General features: G+C 41.9%; 1 protein-coding gene across 1 annotated transcript; it reads right to left on the bottom strand.

Annotated features, from left to right (window-relative positions):
- On the bottom strand, positions 1 to 22,028 carry SERINC3 (serine incorporator 3). Its single transcript, XM_053573801.1, has 10 exons — positions 21,863 to 22,028; positions 16,919 to 17,080; positions 15,754 to 15,947; positions 14,621 to 14,700; positions 13,455 to 13,592; positions 11,383 to 11,552; positions 10,230 to 10,320; positions 8,911 to 9,091; positions 4,027 to 4,254; positions 1 to 3,141 (listed from the first exon to the last, which is right to left on the bottom strand). Exons 1-10 carry the CDS (start codon positions 21,899 to 21,901, stop codon positions 3,003 to 3,005), a joined length of 1,422 nt encoding a protein of 473 aa, XP_053429776.1. The 5' UTR covers positions 21,902 to 22,028; the 3' UTR covers positions 1 to 3,002.
- Positions 22,029 to 23,151: the final 1,123 nt, after the last annotated feature.

The raw sequence follows: 23,151 nt of genomic DNA on the forward strand, positions 1-23,151 counted from the left end.
TTACAGTTTAATATTGCTTTTATTGTGAATTACATAAGGCAGAGGACAGGGAGGGCACTGTTATGTTTTTAAAGTTTAGAACCTTTAAAGCTCTTCATCTGGCTCTCTTGCTATTAAAGAAAGTGGGCATCTATACTAGTGAGATAAGGGGCTGAATCTTCCTATCTATCCCTTAATTCCTTGCAACTTTTTCTCCATTCTCTGACATAAACCACTGCTTTAAAATATAATGGTTCCAATAATTTATATTAATCTGCCACCTCTACTCCACCTAAACCCATTCCCCCTATGTTCATCTTTTTAATTCTGTAAGAATACTTCAAGTACTGCCTCCATCAGATTCTGGTTGAACATCTCTGACCGGTGAACGTCATCCTGTCTCATTATAGCCTATAGTGAGTTTAGCAGCTACTGTCAGAGTGTTTAAAATTGGTCAAGTACTTTGCAAAATGACTTTAGATACTCTTACATACTAAGGTACTAACATTGAGGCTCAGAGAGGTAGAGACATTTGCTCAAGGTCATAAAACATAGTACGCACTCAATAAATATTAGCTGACCAGTTTGACAGCTAGAAGATGACAAAGTTGGGATGTAAACTCAAATAATTTGATTCTCAGTTCTGTTTTTCTGTTTGCTTTTTTGAGACAGAGTCTCACTATGTCGCCCTCAGTAGAGTGCTGTGGTGTCACAGCTCACAGCAACCTCAAACTCTTGAGCATAAGCAATTCTCTTATCTCAGTCTCCCAAGTAGCTGGGACCACAATGCCCGGCTATTTTTTGTTGCAGTTGTCATTGTTGTTTAGCTGGCCCAGGCCAGGTTTGAACCCACCAGCCTCAATGTATATGTGGCTGGTGCTATAACTACTGTGCTACAGGTGCCAAGCCCCCAATTGTATTCTTAAGGGACCATCTACCTCTATTTTTCCAATACCTGTTCCTCTTCCTGTCTCCCACCTGAATATATGGAACCACCATCCAACCAGATGATTAAACCAGAATCACTCAGCAATCTACCTCTCCCACATATCTAATTAATTGCTAATGTTAAAATTTGAATTGCTAAATAGCTCTCAGAGGTTAATTTCTCCCCATCCCAACTTCCCCTTCTCTATTTCAAATCTTATATGGAATGGCCCTGGTCTCATTTCTCTAAACCACTCTCTATCAGCCATAGTGATTGAAAATACAATTTCTGGGTGGCGCCTGTGGCTCAGTCGGTAAGGCGCCGGCCCCATATACCGAGGGTGGTGGGTTCAAACTTGGCCCTGGCTGAACTGCAACCAGAAAATAGCCGGGAATTGTGGCGGGCGCCTGTAGTCCCAGCTGCTTGGGAGGCTGAGGCAAGAGAATCACTTAAGCCCAAGAGTTGGAGGTTGCTGTGAGCTGTATGATGCCATGGCACTCTACCAAGGGCCATAAAGTGAAACTCTGTCTCTACAAAAAAAAAATAAAATAAAATACAATTTCTTCATGGCACTAAGAATATGTTCTCCTCTGCCCTCAACGTAAGGTCCAAACTCTTCAGTGGGGTTTATGAAGCCCTTCATAACTCATTCTTTGTCTCCTTCTCCCCCTTCTAGCTTTACTGAACATTTTTTTTCCATCTCTGTCTTTAACATGCAGTTTTGTCTACTCTTCAGCAAGGTCATCCTACTTGCTCATTTCTCCCTTAGCTAACTCTAACAGTTCTTGGCTAAGACATCATCTCCTCCAGGAAGCCTACCATGACACCTCCACCCCAATTGCTTCTCCTTTGAGTTCTCTGCAATTCCTAAATCACAGCCCTAATTCAACACACTATAACCATTTGTCAGCTCATTTTCACTCTCCTCTAAATTTTAAGTCCAAGATGGCAGAGCGTCTAACATATTTAAAGCTGCCAAACAAAACCTACAGGGCCTGGTGCAGAACAGAAAGTGAATCTTTGTTGACAGAACAAATGGTTTTATTCTACCTTTTTGCATGTTACCTTCTCATGAAAACATTTCTTGATGGTGCCTTGTCTCTCACCTACCCAAGTGTCTTACTCAGAGAAGATATTTACAATGATTTTTGCTCACCAGTCAGACCATATATTAAGAAAGAGGAACATCCTGCCTAGATGCTTGATAAATCTAACCATCCAAAAAATAAAGAATGGCTGCTAACACATAAAAGCATTTAAAGAAAGGGCTTTCAAATCTTAAAGTCTTTCTATTTTAATCAAATACATTTATAGTGCAAATATAACAAATTCACATGCATTTTACTTTTACATACTCATAACAAGAAAATTACACAGACGGAAGTTGCAGTGTTTTCCCAAGTGAATGTTCACTTTAACCAAACCCACAAAGCATTTATTAAAATTAACATACCTGGCAAAGCACCACACTTGAATCAAGCAGCATCAATGCTATAGTATAAAAAAGGTAAATTAAAAAACTCAAGATGTAGAAGCAGCAGCCATATTAGCAACCATTCTTCTGCGAAGGGCCCACATACATAATTCTTCCCCCATGAACTACGACTACAGCTCAGAAGAGTTTAAGCCCGGAACACAGTGCTGTATCACAATAGTAAGGACTTCCACAGAGGAAATGTCATATAAATGCTTTTTTTCCTTTTTGTTTTTTTTCTTTTTAAGGATACTGCAATAGAAATATATTAACAATGGCTTCAAATATCCAATATTTTTCTATCTTACATTTTAAACTAAAGTTCTAGGAGCCTATTAATCTTTATAAAGAATTCTTTTCACAGCACAGCTGTAGTTAACTTTAAACACAAAAATGTTCCCTTTGCGCTATATCCTTACAAATAAACATAATATATAGGTAAACGAGAAGTTCAGATTCTGCATCAAGCATTGTTCAGTCTTACCTTTCTGCTATATACCTGGATATACTCAAATCTACAAAGCGTTCACTTAATATTTTAGTTGAAGCAAACCTAAAATAGATACAGGTTTTCCGCTAAGATCTTTATGAATTTCAGTGGTATCCTTGGCATTCAGTAGTTCAGCTGAAGTCCCTATTGGTAAGGACAAGTGGAACCACGAGGGTCCAGACATAGAGGAAGAGGCAGGCCCAGCTGGAGCTGATCTTCACCCACACAGCTGCCCACTTGCTGGTCTTGTTCTGGAACTTTGCATCAGGGCTAAGAAAAAAGGAGAATCAAGTAAAGGAGCTTGATATCAGTATCCCACAGCCTTCCAGCCAAGGCTAAGACATGCTCCAGAGCAACACAGCTGGCACTAACCCCCACAGTAAGGCTCTAAAGGGGACCTGAAAGCTATTTTTAGTTCTTAACAGCAGGAGACTCTGCCTCTTAAATGCTTTTTTTCTTGCCAGCATGAAAGACCCTGACTATCTGGGCATGGCTCTTTAGGAACATCTGGCTATTCTAGTTATTGGTAAGTCTAGATTAAGATGGCGTCCCTGAAACAGTCCTTCCTTAGCACATTACCTAAACCATCTCAAGACACAGAAAATTAGTGAAAAAGATGGGTCAGATTGTTTGATGTCATTATGTCAATTAATTCAAGTTTACAAGAGCTCCTAATGACTTGCACTGCAAAGAATTCCAACGGGTTTTTAATTGAATGAGAGAAAAAGTCAGAAGTACTTAGAAGAGTCCGCACTGAACATAACTTCCCCCCCCCATTTTTTTTTTTTAAGACAGAGCCTCAAGCTGTGGCTCTGTGTAGAGTGCTATGGCATCACAGCTCATAGCAACCTCCAACTCTTGGGCTCAAGCGATTCTCCTGCCTCCGCCTCCCAAGTAGCTGGGACTACAGGCACCTGCCACAACGCCAGGTTATTTTTTGGTTGCAGCCGTCACTGTTGTTTGGTGGGCCCGGGCTGGATTTGAACCCACCAGCTCAGATGTATATGGCTGGCGCCTTAGTCCCTTGAGCCACAGGCGCCGAGCCAACATAACTTCATTATATGAGTAAGAGAAGGGGGTCTGAGTTTATAACAATGGATGGAGATTTTATAGGTCACCTAAAAGGCTACCCTCTGTTTTGTCTGTGCCTCCTACCTGTACCAGTTGGTTAAGGTCATCATGATGTACAAGGAAGCCAAGCACAGCATTAAGTGGAAGGTGGAGTAGCTGTACTGCACTCCCTCTTTTTCATTGTCCACAGCCCGCCGAGGCTGTCCATCTTCTTCATCACCGGCAGCATTGGTAGTTGTATCACCAAGGATCACGCTGTCACTCCCTGACAGCGTCAGTTTGTCTACTTGACTATTGCTGGAATTGCGGAAGCTGAAAAGTGAACCCAAGGAAAATAAATTGGAAAGGGGCCATGCAGAACTGTTCCCACTTGCCTGTACACCTGAAGGTTATTTCGGAGCTGTTTCAACTTTACAGTCCGAAGACCTCCTGAAGGCCCTGATCAAAGCTCTGCACTGTCATAACACCGCCAATAGCACTCTCATCAGTTACTACTTGATGGCTTCACTGCTTAGGAATGTATCAAAACACATTTGCTCCAACATCTGCTTCATGGCTTCCTAAGTGCCTCTTCTATGTTTGGAATGTACCACCCACCAACCTACTCCCAGCTAATTTACTCATCCTTCACTTCTGTGCCTTGTGCCACATCCTCTGGAAAGCCTTCCTCTGACCTCACCCCTCACCAGGTTAGAAGACACTCCTCTGACTTGTCGCAGCTCCCTAAGCTCCCTTCTGCCACTGCACTTAATCATTCCTATCTTTTTTGCTATTCAAAAACTCCTTGACAATAACCTTTAGTCATCTATACACCATAAATGCTCACTGAAAGTTTAAGAGACTGAATAGAAAAGTACATACAAAGGATCAAAACCACATGATCATTTCAAAAGACACTGAAAAAAAAAAAAAAAACACCTGACAAAATCTAATATCCTTTCATGACAGAAACACCCAAACCAGAAACAGAGGAGAATGTCTTCAAACTGACAAAAGGCATCAATGAAAAATCCAGAGCTAACACCATACTTAATGGTGAAAGACTAAAAAGTTTTCTCCTTATATTAGGAATAAGATGAGGGTTCCCCCTCTCACCATTGCTAGCCAACATTGTACCAGAAGTTCTTTTTTTTTTTGAGACAGAGTCCCACTATGTCCCCCTGGTAGAGTGCTATGTCATCACAGCTCACAGCAACCTCAAACTCTTTGGGCTTAAGCGATTCTCCTGCCTCAGCCTCCTAAGTAGCTGGGACTCCAGGCGCCACCACAATGCCTGGCTAATTTTGGCTGTAGTTGTCATTGCTGTTTGGCAGGCCCAGGCTGTGCTCAAACCCACCACCTCCGGTGTATATGGCTGGCGCCCTAGCCACTTGAGTTACAGGCACCAAGCCTGTACCAGAAATTCTAACCACAGCAATTAAGCAAGAAAAGCAGATAAAATGTATCCATATCTAGATTGGAAAATAAGTAAATTCATCTCATTTGCAGATGTCTTGATCTTATATCTAGAAAATCCTACAGAATACATACATGCAAATTATTAGAACCAATACATGAGTTTGTTCACCAAGGTTACAGGATATCAATATACAAAAACCAACTGTATTTCTAAAACTAGCAATAAACTCCAAAGTTAAATTAACAATTTCATTTATAATACCATCAAAATAATAAAATACTTAGAAATTTAACAAAAGACTTGTATACTAGTAACTAACTACAAACCACTGAAAGAAGTTAAAGATCTACATAAATGGTCTAAGTAAGTAAGGCCTAATAAGACCTCTTCATATTCATAGACTGGAAGCCTAATATTGTTGAGATGGCAATATTCCCCACACTGATGTACAGATTGAACACAATCCGTATCAAAATCCCAGTGGCTTTTTTTTTTTTCCCAGAAATTGACAAACTGTAGCCGGGTGTTATGGTGGGCACCTGTAGTTCCAGCTACCGGGGAGGCTGAGCCAAAAGAATCACCTACGCCCGGGGGGTTGGAGGTTGCTGTGAGTTGTGACAGCATATCACTCTACTGAGGGCAGTAAAGTGAGACTCTGTCTCTAAAAAAAACAAACAACAACAACAAAAAAAAGAAGATACCCAAAAACTCACTAAGAACATGAAAAGATGCCCAACATCATCAGTCATTAGAAAACTGCAAATCAAAGACAATAAAATGTCACTTTATACCTTCTACAGTGGCTATAATAAAAAGACAACAATTACGGGCGGCACCTGTGGCTCAAGGAGTAGGGCACCGGTCCCATATGCCGGAGGTGGCAGGTTCAAACCCAGCCCCGGCCAAAAAAAAAAAAAAGACAACAATTACAATGTAACAGGATGTGCTAAAATTAGAAGGCTCATACATTGCTGGGGGAGTGTTACATGATCAGCCACTTTAGAAAACCTCGGCAATTCCTCAAAAAGTTAACAGTTAGCCTAATACCCAGAAATGCTAGTTCTAGTTATATACTCAAGAGAATTAAAACATACATCCAACAAAAATAACTTACACACACATATTGATAGTGGCATTTTCTTTTCTTTTTTTTTTTTTTTTTGAGACAGAGCCTCAAGCTGTTGCCCTGGGTAGAGTACCATGGCATCACAGCTCACAGCAAACTCTGACTCCTGGACTTAAGCAATTCTCCTGCCTCCACCTCCCAAGTAGCTGGGACTACAGGTGCCCGCCACAACGTCCAGCTATTTTTTGGTTGCAGCCGTCATAGTTGTTTGGCGGGCCCGGGCTGGATTCGAACCCAGCTCAGGCATATCTGACTGGCGCCTTAGCCCCTTGAGCCACAGGCACCGAGCCTTTTTTTTTTTTTTGAAACAGAGTCTCATTATGTCACCCTCGGTAGAGTGTGTTGTGTTGCACTGCTCACAGCAACCTCCAACTCCTGGGCTTAGGTGATTCTCCTGCCCCAACCTCCCGAATAGCAGAACCACAGGCGCCCACCACAACACCCGGCTATTTTTTGTTGCAATTTGGCTGGCAATGGGTTTGAACCTGCCATCCTCAATATATGGGGCTGGTGTCCTACCCGCTGAGCCACAGGCACCGCCCTCTTTTTTATTTTTTTTGAGACAGAGTCTCAGTTGGTCACCCTTGGTAGAGTCCCATGGCATCTTAGCTCACAGCAATCTCAAACTTTTGGGTTCAAGTGATCCTCTTGCCTCAGTCTCCTAAGTAGCTAGGACTACAGGAACCCACCACAAAGCCCGACAATTTTTTTTGAAGACAGAGTCTCACTATGTCACCCTTGGTAGAATGCCTTGGCATCACAGCTCACAGCAACCTCAAACTCTTGGGCTGAGCAATTCTCTTGCCTCAGTCTCCCAAGTAGCTGGGACTTCAGGTGCCCACCATGACACTTGGCTATTTTTTTTAATTGTAGTTGTCATTGTTGTTTGGCAGGCCGGGCTAGGTTCAAACACAGTGCATGTGGCTGGCGTGCTAGCCTCAGAGCTACAAGTGCCGAGCCGAGCCTGGCAATTTTTTAGAGACAGGGTTTTGCTCTGGCTCAGGCTGGTCTGGAACCTGTAAGCTCAGGTAATCCATCTGTCTCGACCTCCCAAGAGTTAGGATTATAGGCATGAGCTACCGTGCCTGGCCAATTAGGTTTCTTTCTAAAGGAACAAAAATGTTTTTACATTAATAGTGGTAATGGCTGAACAACCCAATGAATATGCTAAAAAACTACTAAACTGTATACTTTAGAAGGGTGATTTTATGGTATGTGAATTATATCTCAACTAAAAAAAAAAAAAGGTTAGACTAAGAGCAAAAAAAAGAATCATAGACAATATGAAAACAAATGAGCATGTCTGTGTTGTAGAAAACCTGCCCAATTATAATAACAAATTCATATTTCAGAAAAGTATATTTATGTTGTATGCTTCTAATCTATTAAAAGTATATAAATTACAAATAAAATTATATCTAAGTACCATAGATAACCCGTTTCCCCAAAAATAAGACATCCTCCGAAAATAAGACCTACTTACAGGAAAGATAAGACGTCCCCTGAAAATAAGACCTAGCACATCTTTGGGAACACACCTTAAAATAAGACGCTGTCTTATTTTCGGGGAAACAGGGTACAGATAGTGTTAACAAAGGAAAAAAGCCCAAATAATACCTACTGAAATGTTAATTGTGGGAGAGATCTGGAGGAAGAATATTTTCATTTCCCACTTTTTCCATATGTTCTCTCTTATTAGCAGTTTCCATAAATAAATTTATCCTTGCCTATTTTGATTATTTCATGTTTTAAATCTGTTCAAGTAATACATGCCATTATATAGAAAATACCAATACAATGGGTGAGAGGACTGATATAAATGGCTCATAGGCTACATCTGGGCTTTTTTTTTGTAGAGACAGAGTCTCACTGTACCGCCCTCAGGTAGAGTGCCGTGGCGTCACACAGCTCACAGCAACCTCCAACTCTTGCTTGGGCTTACGCGATTCTCTTGCCTCAGCCTCCCAAGCAGCTGGGACCACAGGCGCCCGCCAAAACGCCCGGCTATTTTTTTGTTGCAGTTTGGCCAGGGCTGGGTTTGAACCCGCCACCCTCAGCATATGGGGCCGGCGCCCTACTCACTGAGCCACAGGCGCTGCCCTACATCTGGGCTTTTTGATTAAGACTTTTAAGTTTAGATATATATGATTCTGTAAACAGAAATATTATTTTATAATCATCAGAAAAGTTAAGCAATTTACAAAGCCACTATTCTAGCTTGTCCATGGTCAAGTGAGGAGTTTATCCTCTTATACAAAGGAAAAAATATCTCTTTGTAAGAAATTATTTGATGAGAGCTCTGTAACTGAAGTGTGTAAAAGACTTCAGGTACAGAGACAAGATGCAGCTAAATTTTTTAATTCCTCACCCTGCTTTTTGAAGGCAAAATAGCTTCTTTTATTATCATCCTCCAGGGGATTATCCTAAGTACCTTTTAACTTACCTAGAATACACAAGGCAAATAACAAAGACCAGCAGCCCGACAAAACTCTCTGCGTCCAGAGAAGGCCCCCTCTTGGATGGTGGAGGCGAGGTAGGGACCACAGCAGTTGTATTTCCAGGAGCCAAGGTTGGTGCAGTTATGTGTGTAATGAGGCTCAGGAGGCTGGGGTTGCAGGACCGATCTGAAGATGGGAAACGATTTTATGGTCCTTGGTTATAGTTCATCTTCCAAGAAAAGACTTGAGGAGCTGCTTACATACCATTTAGTCATGATTAAAACATGGGGATGCTACAAAGAATCTGAAACTCAGCAATTAGTAACATATTTGCATCACAACCAGTGACTTAGTATTAGGAATAAAAGAAAGAAAACAATAGTATCTGTTAAATTTCATAAATGTCATTCTTGATTTTACTGGTTTTGCAGTTTGACAAATCTCTTTAGTTCTATAATGTCAAGGCTTTAAGCACAAAGTTTATTCCTACTTCTATTTTTACACAGTAATTTGAGAATGTTGAGTGGTGCCCGTAGCCCAGTAGGTAGGCTGGTGCATTCAAACCCAGCCCAGGCCAGCTAAAATGACAATGGCAACTGCAACCAAAAAATAGCAGGGCACTGTGGTGGGCACTTGTAGTCCCAGCTACTTGGGAGGCTGAGGCAAGAGAATCACTTAAGCACAAGAGTTTGAGGTTGCTGTGAGCTGTGACGCCGTGACACTCTACCGAGGGTGACATAATGAGACTCTGTCTAAAAAAAAAAAAGAATATAATAAAAAATACCTTATCATTGGAGAGGGATAATTATTTTCCTTTAAAAGGAGCCCACAGAGTATCCTATTGATAAATTACTCCTATAATAATTACAAAAGATTTCCTCCAACTATTTCTTCTAGGGCCTGTGACACCAAAATAAAAGTCAATTAAAACAATTTTATAAAAGACCAAAACAAGGCTGCCCTTGTCCAGAGCTCTTACTAGTTTGACTCAGTCCAGGTTAAGTATCTGAAAGACTCTTTAGGCCAGTAGTTCTCAACCTTCCTAACGCCACGGCCCTTCAATATAGTTCCTGTGGGTCACAACCCACAGGTTGAGAACTGCTGCTTTAGATTGTCAGCTATGAACACAGGTTTTCATGAACAGCTGTGAACAGACCTGAGAAATAAAATATGAATTGTCAACATCTCCAAACCTACAATGGACAATGCACATTTATATGAAATTTTGTTTTATATTTGCCCTAGCTCTTGTTTTTTTACACTCACCAAAGGCGTAATTTCCTACTTTTTTCATCACATGACTGTGCTATTGACATTTTCTTACCGGGTTCATTGGACATGGCTGACCAGGTGAGATACATAGTGTAGAGGGTGATGACAGAGGACTGCAGGAGGCCGGAGCGAGGCTGGTGCTCCTATGGAATCAAAAGGAAAACAATGCCACAGGGATTGCTAAGGGATGACTTTGTAAAACCCCATGTACCTCCCTGGGGATTAAATGAACTGCCAGTAACTGAAAACCTGATTCTGCTTGATAGTTGAAAGGAACAAGTAACCTTTCAGTTTAAGCTGCAAAAGAGCCAAGAAAGATAAAGCATGTCCTACTACTGGTTGTCAAGTCATTTCACAATCCTAGAAATTCCTGTGTACCAAAAAAAGCTTTGTTTTTTTAATCCCCTGGCATAGTGGAAAGAGTCTAAGCTCAGCTTTGCCATTAACTAGTACCTAAGTGAGACTTGTCACTTCGAGACTTCAGTTTTTTTCTCTTTTAAAAGGAGAGGTGATGTCGAAATGTTCTTTTCATACTTCACATCTAAAACTCCATGAATTTTTTCAAAGTATAGCATTTAAAAGATGAAACTCAAGAGTATAAGTTTTGTTTTGAAATATTAAAATCAATCCTTATTCATAGCTTAATTCCCTCAAAATATCCTAGCTGATGACTCATAAAAATCATTCCCATGAGGCTAAGGTGGGTGGATTGCCTGAACTTAGGAGTTTGAGACCAGCCTGAGCAAGAGCAAGACACTGTCTCTAAAAATAGCCAAGCATTGTGGCGGGCGCCTGCAGTCCCAGCTACTTGGGAGGCTGAGGCAAGAGGATCTCTTGAGCACAAGAGTTTGAGGTTGCTATGAGCTATAACACCACAGCACTCTACCGAGGAGGGTGACCAAGTGAGACTGTCTCAATAAAAAAAAAAAGAAGAAAAACATCATTCCCATGATTTTAAACACTTTTGTAAGAATTATAAACTCTCAAGTTACCTAGATTTTTTCACAATAGGGAAATTCATTTAATTATGATACAGGCACTCAATGGTACATTGTATACTTATTAAGTTATAATTATGAAGACTTTATCATAATATGAAAAAATGTTTAAGTGGATAAACTTAGACACAAATTCACAAAAAAGTTATCTAGATTTTAAGCTTAGCATTAAATAAAAACTGGAGGAAGCAGCAGAAACAATCATACCTGAATTTTGGGGTGGATTGATATAATAGAAACCACTACACAAAGGATCAGATTAATACTGATGAAGAACTTATTTTCTGGGCAGCCATCTGGTTTGGTATAGTATGTGTAGAGCAACCCAACAAAGATGATTGACAGGATATAGAAGAAGCTTGTAGCGGACAGCAAAGCTGAAAAAAGGGAAACCAATATGAATGCCCACAATTGCAAAAACTTATAATGAAGACCAATTTTCTTCTATCCCATATAAAAAAATAAGAGGCATTATTTCACTTTTACAGGGTTTATAACTTACAGAAAATTACAGAAGCCCAAAGATTAACGTATTAAATTCTAAATCCATCAAGCAACTGAATTCACTGGCTAAGTTATCTAATTTGATCTCACAAGTTGGATTACCCAACATTTGATCAGTCCAGCAGTGTAAACTGTTCACTACATGCTAAATAAAGTATATTACAAGCTCTTCTTAGGAATCTAGATGATTTCTAGGCCCTCAAAACAGTCCAGTTCACAGCAAGTTACATGCCAGGGACGGTATGGGGGAAAACAGTACAGATAGGTTATCTTTTTACGTCAGTTTTTTCCTTCTGCAGCCACTGGCCACCTAAACCTGTTTCTTATCACAGACAATGAGACTACATGCCTGAACTGGAAATGTGGCTCATTTGCTATTTTCCAACAGCTAAAACAATGTTCCTGGCTTGGTGCCCATAGCACACTGGTAACGGCACCAGCCACATAAACCAAGGGTGGTGGATTCAAACCTGGCCCAGGCCAGCTAAACAACAATGATGACTACAACAAAAAAATAGCCGGGCACTATAGTCCCAGCCACTTGGGAGGCTGAGGAAAGAGAATCGCTTAAGCCCAAGAGTTGGAGGTTGCTGTGAGCTGTGATGCCATGGCATTCTACCTAGGGCAACATGGTGAAACTCTGTCTCAAAAAAAGAAAAAAAAAATTAAAAAATAAATAATGTTCCTTTCTATTTGCACTGATAATCAACAATTAGCTGTGTAACTGTGAAAATCAGAAAGCATGGAACAGAGCATACAATATACTCACTCAGACCAACTGCAGGAAAGTTGAGCTCAGTTAACTTGTATTCAGTTAAAAGCACAGACTTTAGAAAACTAGTTTCCACTCTTCTCAACAGATTTTGAATGTTTAAAATAAAATAATGAGCCAGACACAGTAGCTCATGCCTTTAATCCTAGCAGTCTGGGAGGCTGAGGCTTCAAGACCAGCCTGAGCAAGAGCGAGACCCCATCTCTACTAAAAATAGAAAAACCAGTCGGGCATTGTCACAAGCGCCTATAGTCCCAGTTACTCAGGAGGCAGAGGCAAGAGGATCTCTTAAGCCTAAGAGTTTGAGGTTGCTATGAGGTATGACGACACGGCACTCTAGCCAGGGTGAAAAATAAATAAATATGGTTGAGTCATTGCCCCTAGTAAGTAAAGGATGCATGACTAAGCAGGGTATAAATTCTATTCTCAGCATTAGAAATTTTAAGTTCACAATAGGCGTGCAGTCACATGTTGAATAAAGCAGAATAGACTATTCACCCCTGACGTACATGGACAACTGTCCAGTATGTAGAACTCATCTGAGTGCCCTGTTCATGGAAATGAGGTTACCAAAACCAGGTACTGGTTTTGCTACTAAATACAACTATTAGTACTAAATGCTACAAAATACAACTATTTTTCCTTATCTAAACACATGTAGTTACAATACAACTTTCAAAATAAATAAATTAGTAAGAACCCAATGACTTATATCATTTGTACTACTAACTTCCAGTAATACATATAATTCAGAATTGAATTCAGGAAATTACAGTTTTTAAAAGGGAGCTTAACATTGGGAGTTTATACATTTAAATCAAGGGAGTTTTTTTGTTTTGAGGCAGTCTCACTGTGCTGCCCAACCTGGTCTCAAACTCCTGAGCTCAAGCTATCCTCCTGCCTCAGCCTCCTATAGCTGAGAACTAAAGTAGTTAGAAGGTTTTTTTCATATACCCTACTTACTGTAGCAGTACAGCTATCATTGCTGAGCTGAGATACCTACCAGCATACCATAACCTTGGGTTTCCTTCTTCCATTCGATTTACCCATAATTCATTCCAAGAGTGAGCACCATCTACCAACAGCACCAACTGGATGAGGATGAAGAAAGCGGCCCCTGCCATGCCAACAATAAACCAAGCTACAAACCAAGAGAACAAAGTTATCCTCTACCCTAGTTATTGTCTTCAGAATGCTATTGTCCAACATTCTGAACAGATTTCAATTCAAAGAAGAGAGACTGCGGGGCGGGGGAAGAAATCACAGTAGAAATCCACATATGTCACTTGATGCCATGATTAACAAAGACAGAGGTAGCAAAACACAAGGAATTAAAACTCCTTATGTTGGGCAGCGCCTGTGGCTCAGTGAGTAGGGCGCCGGCCCCATATACCGAGGGTGGCAGGTTCAAACCCAGCCCTGGCCAAACTGCAACAAAAAAACAGCTGGGCGTTGTGGCGAGCGCCTGTAGTCCCAGCTGCTCGGGAGACTGAGGCAGGAGAATCGCCTAGGCCCAGGAGTTGGAGGTTGCTGTGAGCTGTGTGACGCCACGGCACTCTACCGAGGGCAATAAAGTGAAACTCTGTCTCTACAAAAAAAAAAAAAAAAAACTCCTTATGTTGACAGGCTCTCTGATTAACTCTGTACTGAATCAACTGAGAAGATAAACTATTAAAATATTGGCAATAGATTATCACATAGTTCCAAAAAGCTGAGAAGTGGGCTGAATGCCTCCTAGCTTTGAATGAATATATTAATATTGGTCACAAGTACCAAGTAATAGTAATCAGACACCATCTCTAATTGTCAGTTCAACAAAATCAGTAATGAAAATGTATCTTTCGGGCGGCGCCTGTGGCTCAGTGAGTAGGGTGCCGGCCCCATATGCCGAGGGTGGCGGGTTTAAACCCAGCCCCGGCCAAACTGCAACAAAAAAATAGCCAGGCGTTGTGGAGAGTGCCTGTAGTCCCAGCTGCTCAGGAGACTGAGGCAAGAGAATCGTGTAAGCCCAAGAGTTAGAGGTTGCTGTAAGCTGTGTGATGCCACGGCACTCTACCCGAGGGCAGTACAGTGAAACTCAGTCTCTACAAAAAAGAAAATGTATCTTTCACTCAATCATTTGTAGAGTTTGTATAGTTTATAAAGAAGCCCCTCAAGAGTGAGCCCTACCTGTGGTAAAAGAGCCCCCAGGAATATAGAAAGCACCAACCATGATTCCAACAAGAGCAGCAATTTTGAAGAACCAAAACCTATTAAAACATAAAAATGCATTCATCAAATGCTATGTTTATCCTTATACTGAAAAAAATTAATTTCTGAAATGCAAAAATAAAGCCTTAGTATCTTTTTTCCTAACATGATTATCTGGGCTTATCTCTTCCTTTGATGTGAGGCTAATTCATTTAATTATTTCACACAATTAAGGACAACAGCTCAGACCAGCCTGAGCAAGAGTGAGACCCTATCTCCAGTAAAAAAATAAAAAAATCAGCCAGGTATCTTGGTGGGCACCTGGAGTCCCTGCTCATCAGGAAGCTAAGGCAGGAGGATGGCTGGAACCCAGGATTAAGGTTATTGTGACCTAGGCTGATGCCATGGCACTCTAGTCTGGGCAACAGAATAAGATTCTGTCTCTGGGCAGTGCCTGTGGCTCAGCGGGTAGGGCGCTGGCCCCATATGCCGAGGGTGGCGGGTTCAAACCCAGCCCCGGCCAAACTGCAACAAAAAAATAGCTGGGCATTGTGGCGGGCGCCTGTAGTCCCAGCTATTTGGGAGGCTGAGTCAAGAGAATCGCCTAAGCCCAAGGATTTGGAGGTTGCTGTGAGCTGTGACGCCACAGCACTCTACCGAGGGCGGTAAGGTGAGACTCTATCTCTACCAAAAAAAAAAAAAAAAAAAAAGATTCTGTCTCGAAAAATTAAATTAAATTAAAGAATAAAAGTCTAGAAACTTGAAGCAAAATATTTTTTTTTTTTTGGTGGCTTTTGGCCGGGGCTAGGTTTGAACCCGCCACCTCCGGCATATGGGACGGGCGCCCTACTCCTTGAGCCACAGGCGCCGCCCTTTTTTTTGCAAAATATTTTTAAAAAGAAAGAAGACAGGACTCCATACCTCCTCAACGTGGCAGGGCTCTAACTGAAAATGACATTACAACAATTTCACAAGTATAATAGATGAGAAATACTTTTGGGCTACTGATTTACATATTCCATTGCTTCCATCAGAATGGCAACGTTAACTGCTGAAGGGGAAGAGGACACATAGCACAATATAACAAGATAATAATAATAAATCTCACATACCCATTGTGTATTGCTGCTCTAGGATCTTTGCTTGTTTTTACTTTTAACATGAGCAGAAAGAAGATAAAGAAAAAGATGGCCAAGGCAAAGTTGATCCGATATATAGCTTTAAAACTGACCAGCACATCACAATCTTCATCAGCCTTTACATCAGGCATACTGATTTTAAATCCCCTGTCACAAAATCCAGGAATCTGAAAAAATCAATTTCAATGCTATAGGAATATCCACATTTAAACAGAGATTCTATCCCACCACAGGAAAACCTGAATTTATAAAATTAACAACTTTAACAACTGCAAGACTGTGGGATTTTTCTCTTTGCCTTCCAGTTCATTTACCATTTTGTTACCAAACAATATAAACAACTTTCATTTTAAAAATAAAAGTGTTCTCTCTTCTTTGCTTTTATGCTATGAGGCTATCTCCCATTTTCCCATAAGATTTTCCAGCCACAACTGACTCCTTCCAAAGGTAAAGGAGTTTACTTTAGATGCTTAAATCTTAAACTTATAAGGAAAGAAAATGTTTTGGAGCCATTCTTTTAATGTTTTTTTTTTTTTTGGTCAGTTATTAGACTACAGCCCAAAGATGTTCATTCTTTATTTCTGTGAAAGAACTAATATCTTCATATTCTGTGTCTTAACTACACCCAAAAGTAATTAAAAATTCCAAAGCTACAATGAACTTGACTCAGTTTCACAGTGAAAAATTAAAAACAATTAAAACTGGGCGGCGCCTGTGGCTCAGTGAGTAGGGCACGGGCCCCATACACTGACGGTGGCGGGTTCAAATCCGCCCCGACCAAACTGCAACAAAAAAAATAGCCAGGCGTTGTGGCAGGCACCTGTAGTCCCAGCTACTCCAGAGACTGAGCCAAGAGAATCGCCTGGACCCAGGAGCTGGAGGTTGCTATGAGCTGCAACGCCATAGCACTCTACGGAGGGTGACAAAGTGAGACTCTGTCTCTTAAAAAAAAAAAAAAAAAAAATTAATGGGCAGCACCTGTGGCTCAAAAGAGTAGGGCGCCGGCCCCATATGCCACAGGTGGCAGGTTCAAACCCAGCCCAGGCCAAAAACTGCAAAAAAAAATTAAAACCAAATTTATGCAAAATATAAAAATAAAAATAACCAGGACATTAAGGGAACTGTTACTTTTACCTACCTTCTTCAGGTAAGCTTCCATCTCTTCTCTCAGCATGATACAGGATACAATGGTGGTCAGGAGGAGAATGAAGGCATAAATGAGGCGAGTCAAAGTGGAATTCCTACTGTTTGGACAACAACTACACAGCAGACATGATGCGCCACCACACAGGCATGGAACCTGTAATGAGCACACCGTGGGTCAGCTGAGGTCTTCTTCAGTGGACCTCTGCATGACACAGATGTCAAAGAATAGAAGATGAGGCAAACTAGATGTCACAGTTTTAGTTTAGAGAATCATAGCTGGGAGGAAGTGGTTAAAAGCACGGGCTTTGCAATCAATATATTATTTCTGCCACTTTGTCAAGTTATATAATCTAATCTTATTTCTCCATCTGTAAAATGGACTCAGTAATAAAATCTTCCTCCCTCAGACACTGCTATACCAAATAAGCACTCAACAAAGTGCAAAAAAACCCAGTAAGAGCCAAATAAATGTTAATTATATTCACACAGACAATATACTTTGTTCTAAAACCATATGAGGAAAACAAACCTAACTGTACTTTCTGCTTACTGAGAATCTTAATTACCAAAGCTGATACTGATATTCCAACAGAAGGCAGTATTACATGGAAACCCTCTTATAAATAATGATAGCAAGGGCCATTTAGTTCCATTCAAGAGTAACCCGAAGGTTCCTCAAAAAGTTAAACACAGAATTACCATATGACCCGGCAAGTATATACCCCAAAGAACTGACACAGCAATTCAAACAAAAGCTTATATATGAATGATCACAGCAGCACTACTTACAACCACGAAAATGTGGAAATAACTCCACGCCCATTAACTGATAAGCAAATGTGGTCCAAGTAAAATATGGTAGATCTATACAATGGATTATTCAGACACAAAAAGGAATGATACTGACACAGTATAACATGGATGAACCTCAAAACATCATGCTAAGTAAAGGAAGCTAGACACAAAAAGTCACGAATTAATATTATTCCCTTTTTTAGAAAGGTAGTCGCACCCTATCACCTAGGCTGCAGCACAGTGGCATAATCATGGCTCACTACAGGCTCGAACTCCTGGGATCAAGCAATCCTTTTGCCTCAGCATCCCAAGTAACTGGGACTACAGGCACTCAGCTAATTTTTGTTATTTTTTGCAGAGACAGGGTCTCACTACATTGCCCAGGCTGGTCTCAAATTCTTGGCCTTCAATATCCCACATTTTATAATGGAACATCCAGAATAGGTAATCCAGAGACAGAAGGCTAGGGGTTGAAGGAAGAGAATATTGGGAAGTGACTATTAAATGAGTAAGGGGGTGGGGGGGTTCTCTTTGGATGATAAAAATGTTCTTAAACTAGATAGATGTAATGGCCGTACAACACCGTGAATGTACTAAATGCCACTGGATTATACACTTTAACATAGTTAATTAGGTTATGTGAATTTCACCTCAGTTTAAGACAAAAAAAAGCATAATCTGGATCTTTGGTCAGCTAAAATAAGTTAATAACCACCACATGTGAGAAAGGATAGAATATGAACCATTCTTTTTTGTGTGTGTGTGGTTTTTGGCCGGGGCTGGGTTTGAACCCGCCACCTCCAGCATATGGGACCGGAGCCCTACTCCTTGAGCCACAGGCACTGCCCGAGCCATTCTTATATATGTCTGATTAGAAACTACTTGAATTTGACAGGGATGTTATCAAGTCATATTACAAGGACAGGCTAATTCAGAGTTAGCAAATATGTAGACAAAGGATGACTTTAGTCTTATGATCTGGTCCTAGCAATGATTCCTACTTCTAACAGATATCTTGTGTGGACTTTACCATGGTTTTGTGTGGTTTGGAGCAAGAGACTAAACCTCTAAAAAGCTCAGAGTTCTCCTTTTGGCTCGCTGAGCACCGTCATGGCGGTTGGCAAGAACAAGCGCCTTACGAAAGGTGGCAAAAAGGGAGCCAAAAAGAAAGTGGTTGATCCATTTTCTACGAAAGATTGGTATGATGTGAAGGCACCTGCTATGTTCAATATAAGAAATATTGTAAATGTATTTTTTACTTTAAATCAAGGTCAGAAAATTATAAAACCACTGCTCTCAAGAAAATGCCTTGGCCGGGCGTGGTGACTCATGCCTGTAATCCTAGCACTCTGGGAGGCTGAGGCAGGTGGATTGCCCGGAGCTCAGACGTTCCAGACCAGCCTGAGCCAAAGGAGACCCTGTCTTTAAAAAAAAAAAAACTGGGCGTTGTGGCGGTCGCCTGGAGTCCCAGCTACTTTGGGGGTCTGAGGAGAGAATTGCTTAAGCACAAGAGTTGGAGGTTGCTGTGAGCTCTGACTACAGCACTCTACCAAAGGCCACAACGTGAGACTCTGTCTCAAAATAAATATTTAAAGAAAATAGAAAAAAAAAAGAAATGCTCTTATCTATGGTTTTGGCAAATAAAACAAAAAAGAGGAAAAAGAAAAAGGCAAGAGCCAAATGACTGACAATTCTTTTGATTTAGGATCAACAACTTTAAAGAATTGAAAACACATTCTGTTCCTAAGAAACAGTAGTGGAATAAGCTAAAACAATCTTTATTTTGACTGTGAAATATATACAAAGTATTTTGGTCCCCAGGTCCTGGCACACAACTCCTAAAATGCTTGGAATCACCAAAGTGCAAAGTGTCCTGTATGGTAATAAAGATAACTGGTAGACAGCCCCAAGGCAACTTCAAAAGAAGGGCTGGTCACCTGAAAAACTAAGGCAGGATGAGAAAGTTGAGACTTTCAGTCACTCCCACCCCCCAAATTTCTTAGGAAGAGAAAGAAGCTGAAGGCTGATAACAGATGGCCAATAATTTAATCAACAATACCTACATAATGAAACCTCCATAAAAGCCCAAAGGATAAGATTAAGAACTTCCAGGGCGGCGCCTGTGGCTCAAAGGGGTAGGGTGCCAGCCCCATCTGCTGGAGGTGGCCGTTTCAAACCCAGCCCCAGCCAAAATAAAAAAAAACTGCAAAAAAAAAGGGAAGAGCTTCCAGATAGTTGAACACAAGAAGGTTTCCCTAGGGATGTGCCCTAAAGGGGACAGGAAAACTCCACAGTCCTTTCCCCAAACCTGCCCTATGCATCTCTTCCTCTGCTTCCTTTAAAGTATTTTTTATAATAAACGAATAAACATGTTCCCCTGAGTTTTGTGAGCAAATTAATCAAGCCTAAGGAGAAGGGTTGTGGAAACTTTGATTTACAGCTGGTCAGTCAGAAGCACAAGTAAATCAACCTGAGGCTTGGGACTGGCATCAGACATGACCTGTGGCAATCTATGGGACTGAGCCCTCAACTCAGGAGATCTTATGCCATCTCCAGGTAGACAGCCTCAGAACTGAAGTGGAGGACACCCAGCTGGTGTCCACTGCAGACTTGACTGCTTGGTATTTAGGGGGAAATCTCCACTCATCTGGTCTCAAAAGCGTATTATGTAATAGGAGAAATTGAGTTTTGTATTTTCTACACACTTGGTCAATTACATTGAAAAGGCCAGACTGACCCCATCTCACACTCCCTCATCCCATAACCGCTTGTCCCTGAGCATGTAGGCCTTGTAGAAATGGGAAGTGTTAAATAAACATACCCTGTGGAAATAGGGCAGATTAGCCCAGGATGCAGGCCCTTGTAAAACATCATTTGGCTCTCTTTGTAATTGCTGGACTTCAACTCCTTACCCCTTAGCTTAACCTCATCTTTTGTTTCTGTAAACTGCTTTGCGTTAAGAATTCCAATCCCCTCCCCACCTGAAAGAAGGGTATAAAAAAACCCTACCTTGGTAAGGCGGTCAGCAGGCCAATAAAGAACCCCATACCTAATCTGAACTCAGTGTGGTGGCGTTTTCTCCTTAATTCCACTAGCGTTGGGTACAACATCAGTTGGGAAATTAAGAAACAAGGAAATGATTTCAAGGAACCTTCCCCCTCTTAAGTGGGTATGTGAGGGAAATCAGCATATTCTCTTTCCCAAGCTCTTAAACCTCCTCTTAAAAATTGGCCTACTGTTTACAAAATGATTCAACCCTTTTATTCACTTTATCCTCCTAACAGTTCTTAAGAGGAGGAACGCCGGGGTGATTATCAGAGATAAATGACTTGTAGACGTCCCAAAATGTTAAGGCTATGGCTTCCAATTTTTTTTTTGTAGAGACAGAGTCTCACTTTATGGCCCTCGGTAGAGTGCTATAGCATCACACAGCTCACAGCAACCTCCAACTCCTGGGCTTAAGCGATTCTCCTGCCTCAGCCTCCCGAGTAGCTGGGTCTACAGGCGCCCGCCACAACGCACGGCTATTTTTTGGTTGCAGTTCAGCCGGGGCCGGGTTTGAACCCGCCACCCTCGGTATATGGGGCCGGCGCCTTACCGACTGAGCCACAGGCGCCGCCCAGCTTCCAATTTTTAATAATAATTCACAAGGCCTTCTTTCCCTGGCAACAGAACAGCAGACAGGTCTCAGTTAAAATCCAAGCTCTGCCACATACTTTTAGTTTCGTCAAATCCCGTGCTCTGCGATAAAAATATTTCAGCCACCCGAGATGTAAGGACGCCACCTTAAGCGGTACTTTGGAATGAGCCAGAGCCCCCGCCCCTTGGCCCTACTCCAACTCCGGAGGAACCTCGAGTCCGGAAGGATCGCGGGGGCGGGGCGATCGGAATTGTAAACAATGGCAGCCTGGCCACCTCCGTTCCTCAACTAACCCGGAAAGCAAGCAGCCCGATCCCGCCCTGGGGAAATCGCGGCTTTGTGCTTGGGCCTCCGGAGGTCCTCTGGACCCCAAGGCCCTCCCATTCCCCGGGAATCAAGAGCCGAGGCCCGTTGGGGTCTGGACTTCAGGCTCCCCATACCCCTTCTCCTCAAAACTGCTGGTCCAGCGAGAACACAGCCACCCCCGCCAGCTGAACTCACCCAGCTGGCGAGGGAGAAGACGCCCAACACAGCTCCCATGGTGAAGCTAGTGATGGAGGTGACCGGTCCAGATGTTTCAAAGGCGGTGGTAACTGCCCGCTGAGGAGTCACCTCAGAAATGCGACGGTTTCTGAGGCCGGAAACACTGCCCACCACTAGACAGACGCAAGGTTACGTCAATGCGTGGCTCCGCCCACCGACGTCGACTGGCGCTGGGAGAAGGCGCTTGTCATTGGTTGAGGGGAAAAGCCAAGCTAAACCAGCGTGGGGTTGCAGAAGTGTGAAGGGATCATTCCTTACCTCATTTGTAGTCCGTGGGTGCACGTTATGTGTAAGGATTTTTCAGGTTGCAGAAGAGTGCAAAGAGACACAGTATCTACCTGTATAGAATTTATGGCTTTGTGAAGCGGATACTTGATGGATAAAAGGAGGCAGGATCAAATCACAGAGGACCAAATGTAACAGACATGCAGGAAAGTTTATTTCAGGCTTGAGTACGAGCGGGCTGAGATCTAAAGAGGTGTCAGCAGCGTTAGGGAGGCTGGCTGATCTTTTATGGCAGGCTAAAGTGTAACTGGCTTTACAGACAAGTCTTTCCTATCTCAGGGCGCCAAGGACATGCAGTTAATTACTGGGACTCTTGGGGCAGGCTCTTATCAGTGTCAGAGGCTTGCAGTGACAAAAGCCTGGAAGGCTTTTCTGACAAATTTATATTTAATCTGAGAATTTAAGGATGAGTCCAAGTTAACTAAGGGAAGATGGGCATTGTTTCCCAGAATATGAAATGTAAACCATTTGGGGTAAATGAAAGAATCTAAGGCATGCATAAATAGGACATTAAGCAACATTGAAAAGCAGAGTGACGGTTTGGTGCCCGTAGCACAGTGGTTACGGCGCCAGTCTCATACACCGAAGGTGGCGATTCGGGCCCCACCCGGGCCAAAAAATAGCCCCCAAATAGCCAAGTGTTGTGGTGGGCGCCTGTAGTCCCAGCTACTTGGGAGGCCGAGGCACGATAATAGCTTGAGCCCAAGAGTTTGAGGTTGCCGTGAGCTGTGACACCATACCACTCTACCGAGGGCAACTTAATGAGACTCTGTCTCAAAAAAAAAAAAAGAAAAGAAAAGAAAAAGAGTGAAAATATCCAGATGCAAACCAACCAGCTAGTTGTTTGAGGCTAATATCTATTTAACATTTTTCTAACATTTATCTTTTTTTAACAGAGTGAAGACTTCATTTCCCAAATCTCTCCCACAGACAACTACATATGTGATTTAGTAACATTGTTT

The sequence above is a fragment of the Nycticebus coucang genome, chromosome 21, assembly GCF_027406575.1.
Source record: "Nycticebus coucang isolate mNycCou1 chromosome 21, mNycCou1.pri, whole genome shotgun sequence".
Classification (NCBI taxonomy): Eukaryota; Metazoa; Chordata; class Mammalia; order Primates; family Lorisidae; genus Nycticebus; species Nycticebus coucang.

What these genes read in the sequence shown, in the direction of transcription:
- SERINC3 (XM_053573801.1), bottom strand. Translation starts at nt 21,901, where the DNA reads ATGGGAGCTGTGTTGGGCGTCTTCTCCCTCGCCAGCTGG. An exon ending in TGGGGGCTCTTTTACCACAG is followed by an intron (nt 13,593 to 14,620) that starts GTAGGGCTCACT and finishes CTTGGTTTGTAG; the next exon opens with CTTGGTTTATTGTTGGCATG. An exon ending in CAATCCACCCCAAAATTCAG is followed by an intron (nt 10,321 to 11,382) that starts GTATGATTGTTT and finishes TTGATTCCATAG; the next exon opens with GAGCACCAGCCTCGCTCCGG.